At 42.8% G+C, this 9,447-nt stretch overlaps 1 protein-coding gene across 2 annotated transcripts in view; it reads left to right on the forward strand.

The window, feature by feature from the left end:
• itfg1 (integrin alpha FG-GAP repeat containing 1) overlaps nucleotides 1–8,631 on the forward strand; it is a 120,678-nt gene extending 112,047 nt beyond the window's left edge. For both annotated transcript variants that reach the window (XM_046400171.1, XM_046400085.1), the window contains 3 exons: nucleotides 2,020–2,102; nucleotides 2,730–2,847; nucleotides 7,469–8,631. In XM_046400171.1, coding sequence (XP_046256127.1) covers nucleotides 2,020–2,102; nucleotides 2,730–2,847; nucleotides 7,469–7,528 — 261 coding nt within the window. In that variant the 3' untranslated portion in view covers nucleotides 7,529–8,631. The remainder of the gene's footprint in view (nucleotides 1–2,019; nucleotides 2,103–2,729; nucleotides 2,848–7,468) is intronic.
• Nucleotides 8,632–9,447: the final 816 nt, after the last annotated feature.

Below are 9,447 nucleotides of genomic sequence, written 5' to 3' on the forward strand. Positions count from 1 at the left end.
TCACTTTCTCCCCTGCTGTGCCCTTTACAATTTTCTCCCCAACAATGAGAGTTTCTGCCTGCTGTTTCACAGAAGGAGAGGTTTTGTAAAATCTACTTGGATATCTTCCATCTCCTGTCCAATCATTCATCTCTTTCATATTCACCCCCTCCCCAACTTTCCTTTTGAGTCTCCCTCCTCCTGTTCACTTATCTTCCACCCAGGGGATTCCCTTTGCCGCTCAAAGTGGTTTGCTTGACTAATCAGTCCCCTACTTGTCACACTCTTTCTCTCTCTCTTTCCCTCTGTCTGTCTGTCTGTCTCCCTCACCCTCAATCTCTGCGTCTATCTCCCCCTCTCTCTCTCATAGTGTGCCAGTTTTCCTGGCTTTGAACCAGAGTGTCTCTCTTTCTCTCTGAAGACTTGGGAACACTTTTCTCTTCCAAACAGCCACATCGGATCTGCTCCCAGGCAGCAGTAGTGGAGGCTGACTCGTCTCCAGCTCTGCTCCCCCGCCAGTTGCAGCACCGATGGCAGAGCTTTCCAAGAGCTAAGCGACAATGGCTGGCGGCGAGAATGTGCTCGTTATGTAAAAAGCAATGCCGCTGCTGCACGCTTATTCAAAATAGCTGCGAGATGTGGTTCCTCTCAATTGACGAAGAAATGGAGAGTCACAGTTAAAGAGCAGTGGCGCTCCCAGATTCTGCCAAATGTACAACTGGAAATGTTAATTCCTCACAGCTTACTAGCATGATTACAACTTTTAAAGCACTGATATCATACCTCTGAAATCTTTTTCCAAAAGTGAATCACCGTTGTATGCAAATTTTAAATACACTCTGTGTCAGTCAGATGTCAACATTGGGACTTAAGTCTTGCAAAGACAAACTTCTGTCAAACATCGTGCAGGAGACAAGTGATTTTACCTGTGTCTTAACCAACATGTTCTCCTTACCTAAACAGCCATTTGATAATGACTCCTAAAACAACATGTGTGACTGTTGGAGAGTACCAACGACTGGCGTACCAGACAGACATGTGGTTAATGTTGTGTAACAGTCGCAGTTTGGTCAAGTATAGGAAAAGGTGATGGTTTGGGCTAAAATAAGTATGTTAGGTTTCAGTTGCTTTCCTCTTTGACAGAAGTTTGGCAAAATACACGCTGATGTTACGTTTCTGTAACTCTTTTACTTTTACATCCAAACTGTGCTTAGCTGAAGTACTGGCAGTTTACTGTTTAGCACCTCATGTTTATCTGAACAGAAACCCTCAATTCTCCTGCACGTTTAGCTCTAGTTAAGCCCCTTAGCCACCGGCTGCTAACACCGAACAGCTAACTAGTTCTCCTCCTGCCAGTTTCAATACGGATTTGCTGTGCCCTCTGGGTTTAACCGGTGCGGCATACTTGCAAAGTCCTGCCAGCATACCATTTGAGACTGAGGCAAGCATCTGTGTTACGTGTTCCTGTTCTTATTAGGAACAAAAATCCTGTTAGTCATTACTGGACCGTTTGAAAGAGTTTTGGGACAGATTTTGCCTGTACCTTTTATATGTGTACAGGCATAGGTTCCAGTTTCAGTTGGCCCCCATGAATTCTGTCTTAAAGCAGACCTCAGTACAGCTACGTGTTACAGGACGAGGACAGATGATTTATATTTCATCACTACAGAGACTGAGATTATGACTTGTACTGCGGATGGCTGAACTCTCTCACAGAAATACTTCAACTCACATCTAAATATACACACCCGTATACACACAGACACACACAGGCTAGAAAATCTGTGTTGCTCCCCACAGTTGAGGGTAATTTATTGCAGCAGGTAGCAGGTTGTCTGTGTCTTAAATGCACAGCTTAAAATAGCCATTCCACAGTAGCTGAAGAAAACCATGGGACCCCATTATTCAGCCTCAGAGGACTTAACATACATATGCTGAGTGTGTGTGTGTGTATGTCTCTCTGTGGAAATCATATATAGCTGCCATAATTTATTAGCATTTTGTGCATACCCAGTTCATGTGTTTTCTGTACCTTTCTAGGACATAAGGAAGCAGGAGTGGACGGCCATCATTCCCAACTCTCAGCTCATCGTCATCCCCTTCCCACACAATGAACCCCACAGGTACATAAACACAGTACTCATAGATATAATAGAGTGCAGAAGCATAGTAATTGCCACAGCAGTGTAATTTTCTGGGAGATCTGGTGACGCTTGTTGCTATGGATACCATTCAACACTTGGCCTCATATGATGCCACTAAACGATATATTCAAGTTAATGTTACCTCAACTCAATACAGTCCAGCACACACAAACACTCTCAGACACTCACACACTCACACACTCACGCTCACCCACCTCGCAGCATGTGTTCTCATGTTATCCTGACGTTGTTCACATGTAGTTCAAATCCCAGGAGGAGCTCCAGATGGCTATTCAACACACACATGCATACACGCACACATGCACACACCCTCCTCCACATAGCCTCATAACACTTATGTACTCACCAGGCTTGCCACACATGCCAGCACAGACACACACACACACATAAAAGTTCTTGAAAAGCAGAAAAGGAGCAGTGCTTCATTCTACTCCGCTGTGACAAGGAAGTGGAGACAGTATCTGCTAATGTGTTAATCTAATCCGCTTGCTAGTTGTTCTTCTGTCGAATAACACTATAATGAATCATAAAACAATATATGACCAGTTTTCATTGTTGTCACTCACACTCTCTCTCTTTCATCAGCTGGAGTGCTAAGCTGTACCTGACTCCGAGCAACAGCGTGTTGCTGACGGCCATCGCGCTGATCGGAGTGTGCGTCTTCATCCTCGTCATTATTGGAATCCTCCACTGGCAAGAGAAGGTCAGGACAAACGCACACATACTGTGGTGGAGTTAATGTTGGCCTCTTCCTGGTGATTTACTGCTATGGAGTGTGTGAGAATGTGTGTGTAAGAGAGAGTGCAGACTGGTCACAAGCAGCAGCAGATGTGTCGCGTGTTTTCACGAGTGTTTCGGCTCCTCTCACAGTGGTTGCTGGTTCACTCGCGCGCTGTGGGGTCACAGCAAAACGTGCCTGACGTAGCACAGACAAAGACACACACGCACAAATGTTTTTTAGCAGTAACTCTCACACATTTGCTTTTTTTTTTTGTTGTTGTTGCTGTTCTTTGAGTTGTTTCCGTCTCCAGTCACTGTGGCGTCCCGGCTGTCTGCCGGCCTGAGCAGTGCTGTAAGTTGCTGGCATCTTCTCTGAGCCATCTGCCGTGCGAGTGTGTGCGCTTCGTGTGTGCCTGTGTGTGTCGTCATGCAGTGAGGCATGCGTGCATGGTTACACACACAGAAGGGCTCTAATTGCCCTCTTTTTGGGATACATGGGCTTGAGAGCATCAGCTTCATCTAAACCAATGCTGTATTACAAAAAAAAAAATGGCGGCTGGTGCCTAAATTGAGCATCTACACAACACCTAGCAGGCTGTGGCCGACAGCATTCTTCACATGAAATCAAATGTGGCGTGTTCACACAGGCAAAATGTTTTGAAGCCACAAGGAAGCAATGTTTTTGTTTTTGATCGCTAATCAGGCAGAGTGATCGATTTCTGCCTTGTTCATGTCTTCTGCCGCTCTGATTACTCTGGAAATTCTTCCTTTCGTGTTTCCTCAGTGTTCCTCAATATAGAAACACAGGAGTCTTCTGAACAGTTTCGTGATGCTATAGTTTTATCCAAAGGCTGGTATTTGTAATTATTTCAGCTCCATCGTATCCAGTACCTTGTTGCCACTCGTGCTGTGGAACAGAAGTCAGAGTTCAGACCTGAAAACATGCTGCAGTTGCTGAATATACATTTTAACACTGACTCAGAATCCAGAATTGAATAGATTTGAACTGCTGAATGTATAGTCAGGTTTTTACCAAACATAATTTCTAGCTTCTGTTCCTGTTGGTGGTGCACTCAACAGAATTTTAAGCTCAGTGATCAGATGTTTCACATTGAAGTGCTGCTTCAGATTCATAGTTGACTTCTGTTTTTGCATTGGAGCTGAAGAGGCTTTGGGCTTTTTGTAGAAGAATGGTCATCCTCCAGCACAGTTCCTCATCTGTTCTTGTGATTATTCAGTCAAGAATGTCATGTCCATCCATATCATATCATTTTCCAAATGTGAGTCACCTGTTAACTGTCCGTACAGGGAAAATGGCTTTTACTGAAGGAACACTTTGTTTTAAAAAGTATATAAGAAACAACCAGTCATGTGCAGGCACAAGCAGCTACCGGAGCATTCAGACATTGATGATTTTGATATCACATATAAGGTGGTAGAGAGGCTCAGGCTGCACCTGTATGGGTCACTTTATGTTTGTTCTATAAGCAGAGAAGTGGATACTATGAAAACACTTTACAAAGTGTTATATGTACTTATTGAAATTGTCAAGATGCCTTTTAAAAGCACATAAATAATATATTTGGAAAAATGTAAGAACCTATTAAAAAAACACAGAAGACATTGAAATAAATGTGCTTTTCTCTTTTTATCTGGGAAAAAGAGAGCTGGGCTTAATCACTTTAATGCCTATCAAAACAATGGTTGTGCCAGTCTTCTTCATAGAGCTCCTGTGTTCTGTGATCTGTTCTTTAAGGAGGGTCTCGTGTTTCGCCTGTGCTTATTGTTACCACGTGGGCCCCATAGCACATGCTGAAAAGAACATTTTTAGTTTTGCATGTGATAAAACCCACATTTGAACGCACTTGCTATTTTTCGTGGGGTTTTTGTGTGTGCGTGCCTTCTCTACAGCTGAGCTGCGGCACTTCTGTCTCCGTGTAGCGTTGACATGACCTCAAGTGTCACTACACTGCAGCGCCGTGTTCAGTCTGACAGCTTTTGAAAACACAACAAATTCAAGTGAATACTCAGCTGGCCTTCATAATTGACACACATCAGGACTAACAGGCTAATGTGGTGAACCTCCTGCACCATCCAGGGAATGAAGATTGAGGGTGAATCCTTTATACTGGTTGCTAAACTTCATCTCTCATACCTCGTCTACTCCTACCTCTTCTACAGCGGGGCATCCAGTAAGGTCAGGGCGAGCCCGCTGATTGACATTTGGCATTTCTGTGTTTGCGCTGCCACCTCTGGTATTTGCTCCTCTAATAACAAAGTCAGGTAGAGGGCAGAAGCACATGAGCCAAGACGTGCTGTCCTGCCTAACAAGCTAACAGGGCTTTCACACATCTACTGTGAACTTCTGTGCAGTGCAGCATTGGCTGGAGTATCCATATGAATATATGTTGTACACGTATGTATTTAAGAAATAGATGGGGAACAAAGTGTAATGAAGCAGTGTGTGATCGATCTCCTCACCTAAGATGCATCATCTTCATGCAGGGCATGCAGACAACACTTAATTAGCTGACATTAAAGCCCAGTGAGACTTCGCCATGCCTCACTGTAGCTTTCCACCTGGATTCAGACACAGATGCACCACCGCGTCATTAAAACCTTTGGATGGACTCAAATCAGTGCTCTGCAGCTTAATAATGATTCAGGCCTCAGGATGACAATTTGGTGGTATCCCCTGGATAGTCAATTAGACCAGGCTTTTACAGCAGCTCAGCCCAGTGGATCGCTTATCCAAAGAAAAGAACATCACACCAATCCATCTGCTCCTCAAAAATATGTTGCACTAAAAAAGAAAGAAGAGCACATCAGTCAGTGTGAGGCGCTCGTATCATGGAAGATAGATGAAGGCTTTATGACAAATCAAAACTGACAGTTATAACAGATAAAAAAAAATGCAGTAAATGCGTTCCTCTCTGTCTTTTTGGTTGCAGCAAATTAGTCAACATAAATGAAGGATTAGCTGTCCTTTAAAGGGGGGGATAGTCTTCTCAAAAAGTCTCTTTCATGTACTGAGACTGGCTTTAGTCCTTTCCATACAGAGACATGAGCTGCAGCCTTTAGACAGTGCTGAGGGAATGCCAAGAGATGCTTCCATTCAGGTGCTTCGAAACCGACGCCTCGTTTCTCCTCGTCCTCAGTTCATCACTGATCTCACATGGCAGATCTAAACACATTATTGACTGCGCTGTCACCAGTCCAGATGAGAGGACATCTTTTCTTTCCTTTTTTTTGTGCTCAACTACTGTCGGATGGCAACAACTATGATGACGTGCTTCACTCCTTCAGTCCTGGGCCCCATCAAACCTCATTACAATGTGCTATGTCATGTACAGTGTAAGTGATGTCTGTTTTTGTCTGAGCCATTATGGACAGAAGAAATTAAGATTTATTATTCATTTTTGTCCCCAAAACATCTCTGTGTAACTTCGCAGTGATTCTGGAGAAAGTTAAGGACTGAGTCTGATTCCCATCATGCTGGATCCATGGGGGATCTCAGCCTGGCGCATCATCTAATGCGTGCTGCAATGTGTACCCTTCTCACGGCATTTGATTTATTACATTTTATCTTGCACTGCTGTTTTGTGCTTTTTGTGACATTTTACACATCTGTCACCGTTTCTCCTGAGAATGTGTGAGACAAAGGGTTTGCCTGGGTGGTAGATAACTGTGGGGACTTTACTTTCTACCTGTGGAACAGTATTTGAATATTTAAAGGTCAACAACCAGACTAGAAGTCTAATTGAGCATTTACTACATCTGTTCTCTTGTGCTTGCTCAGATTTGATCATTTTTCCGTTCACCAGTTAATGAGTATTTATTGTCATTATACAAGCAAAAGGCATGTAACCTACCAGTGGGTCAGTTTAATTAAGCTATGTGGCCGTGTTGAAACAGTAAATGATATGTTTATGACAGTAGGCCTGACCCAGCACATGTAGCTTTAACACCTGCTCCTGACTGATGGGAGGAAGTACTGATTCAGTCTGAAGGAATCACTGAATGGCATTTCACTCCGTATATCCACATTGTAGCTGTTTTGTCAGCTTGAAGTTTCCAGTAGAAAGAATACAGTGTGCTCACATACACACACATGGCCCTCGGTCGCACGAAGGGCTCCGCTGTCACGTTATTAATATTAGATACGCTACGTCAGGTTAGACTTTCAAAATAAAGCTTGAAGACAAACATTTGACATATTATGGACTGCATTTAATGTTGTGAAACAGTCACACTTTGATTAGGTTTAGGCACCAAAACTACCCGGTTAGGACCAGGAAAAAGTCATGCTTTTGGTTAACATAACATTTGGTTACATAACTAATAATATATATGCTGTGTGGGGTTTTTTTTGTTTTTGTTTTTGTTTTTGTTTTTTATCGGTCCATCTTTCACATTATCATTTAGTTATTCTTTGTCATAGTTTTGATACATGCATATGCAGTATATACACACATAGTGTACTCTAGCATGCACTCATGAAAGACATCAAAGAGAACAAGTTGAATAATTGTTATTAAGCCACTAAACCTTGACTATATATCTCTATCTCTATCTTTGTGTGTGTGTGTATGCGGGGGTTTCAGAAAGCAGACGATCGAGAGAAGAGACAGGAAGCCCACCGCTTCCATTTCGACGCCATGTGATGGAAGAGAAGTGCATCATGGGAGAACATCCTCTCCTGTCCCCCTCCGCCTGCCCGTCACACTCTTTCCTCCTCCACACACACATTTTCACTCAGACTCGTTTCAAGGGCCAATAAATGGATCCTCATTTGCCCCAAAATGTTTCTTTTTGATATTCTTCAGTCCTCCAGTCAGATGTGAAATATTTATGTTCCATTTCATTAATTCATTCCAGTGTTAGAAGTACAAGAGCTTCAACAAGGCCATGGAGACGCAGAGAGAAATCCTGATGGAGAGCTCTGACAAGTTTAAAGCTGGGGTTTCTTTGGACTGGCTCTCATTGGCAACATAATCATCAGTGGTGTTCAAGAGTTCTGCTCAAATGGCCAACAAATTACTCCAATACTGTAAACTCTTTGATTATTCACTGGAAGGGAAGCACCTTTGGCACCAAATGTTAAATGTGTACCGTTACTTGAAATCCATGTCAGTGTCGCTGTCTTGTCTTTGTCTGTTTGATTCTCCTCTCCCTTCTGCATTTGACTGAGATATTGCAAAGAAATCCCTCAGATTTTATTACTTGTGAAATTAAACAGAATTGTTTTCCGTGTTATCGATCTCAGCCTTGCAGCTACAGCAGCAACTGGTGCAAAGTGAAGAAAAACAGACACATGCACCTTAATGAATCTGTGGACCATTTTTCTGCTGCCAATCTCACCAGAAATGATGAATGGCCTTCAGGGCCTCTGAGTGCAAATTCATCTTTGTCTCAGTTGATCATTTCACAGCGCATCATGGCAGTGCCTAAAAAGTAACGTATCTGTGTTGCAGCCTGCGGATTTCTAATGCTACTGCGTCGAGTCTGCTCTAAAAAGCGCTCATCTTGTTTTTGAGATAAAAAGTTTCTGTTTGTTTGTTGTTTTTGTCGGTGGTGAGTTCAGATATTTATTTTACAAGAATGAGCTCATGCCTTTCCAAGCGGATTGCACTTTGGAACTCATTTATAACTTGTAGGTGTATGTAATATATTTTGTTTTATGGATTTGATTTTTAAATGAATGTTCAGACTACTAAATGTGTTTACTTACTGGGGTTGGGAATAAAGATTTGTCCTGCTTAAACAAGCTGTGACTGTGACTTCGTGTCTTTTTCATGTTGCACTCTCCTTAAAGCTACTTGTGAACATAAGGTCCCTACACCCATACTTCACCAAGCATTCTTTCCCTGGAGCTGCTTTCTAATCACAAAATTTGTTTATTTTTGTTGCTGGGAAGCTAGAGGGGAATTTACACTTAATATAACCGTCTTTATATTCTCTCTTTAGCTAAATTTGTTGTGAGTGAGGCAGCAGTGAAATTAAACTGCCTTTAATTTTCCAGATGACCCCAGGAGGTCCCTTTGAGCACCCCTCCAGGCCTGACACCCCACTTCAGGAGTCACCCTGCTAAATAATGCATGGAGAGAATAAACCTTCCCCTGCATGCCAAATGATGCACGCTAAGATGCTTGGTAGCCTTTAAGCAGATCACAACTGGCGCAAAACGCGGGTGGGAGTAGCATACAGTATTGATAGTCAATAGTTGTACGTGTGAGTGTCTATTCGCTGGGAGAGAGAGAGAGAGAGGGGGGGGGAACTTAAAGCAAGGAGGAGGTGCGCTCAACAAGCTGCGTTAAGCTGTATAGAGCGAGCCACGACAGAACCGGAAACGAGGTAATTAAGCCGTGCAAATAAAAGCATGGCAGCGATTAAAAATGAGAAAACGCTAGTGATGAAGAGCACGCAAGAGTTCTGTCACTGAAATCGTCATATCTTAAACTTCAAAAGAATACAAGCAGAACTAAGAATGCGTTTTTTCTAATTCGTAATTTTCATGATCAAAAAAAGCAGCATTTAGAGATTCTGATGGCAAAAACAAGCAGTATCAACAACAATATACAGG

This window comes from Scatophagus argus, chromosome 1 (assembly GCF_020382885.2).
Source record: "Scatophagus argus isolate fScaArg1 chromosome 1, fScaArg1.pri, whole genome shotgun sequence".
In the NCBI taxonomy this organism is placed as follows: domain Eukaryota; kingdom Metazoa; phylum Chordata; class Actinopteri; family Scatophagidae; genus Scatophagus; species Scatophagus argus.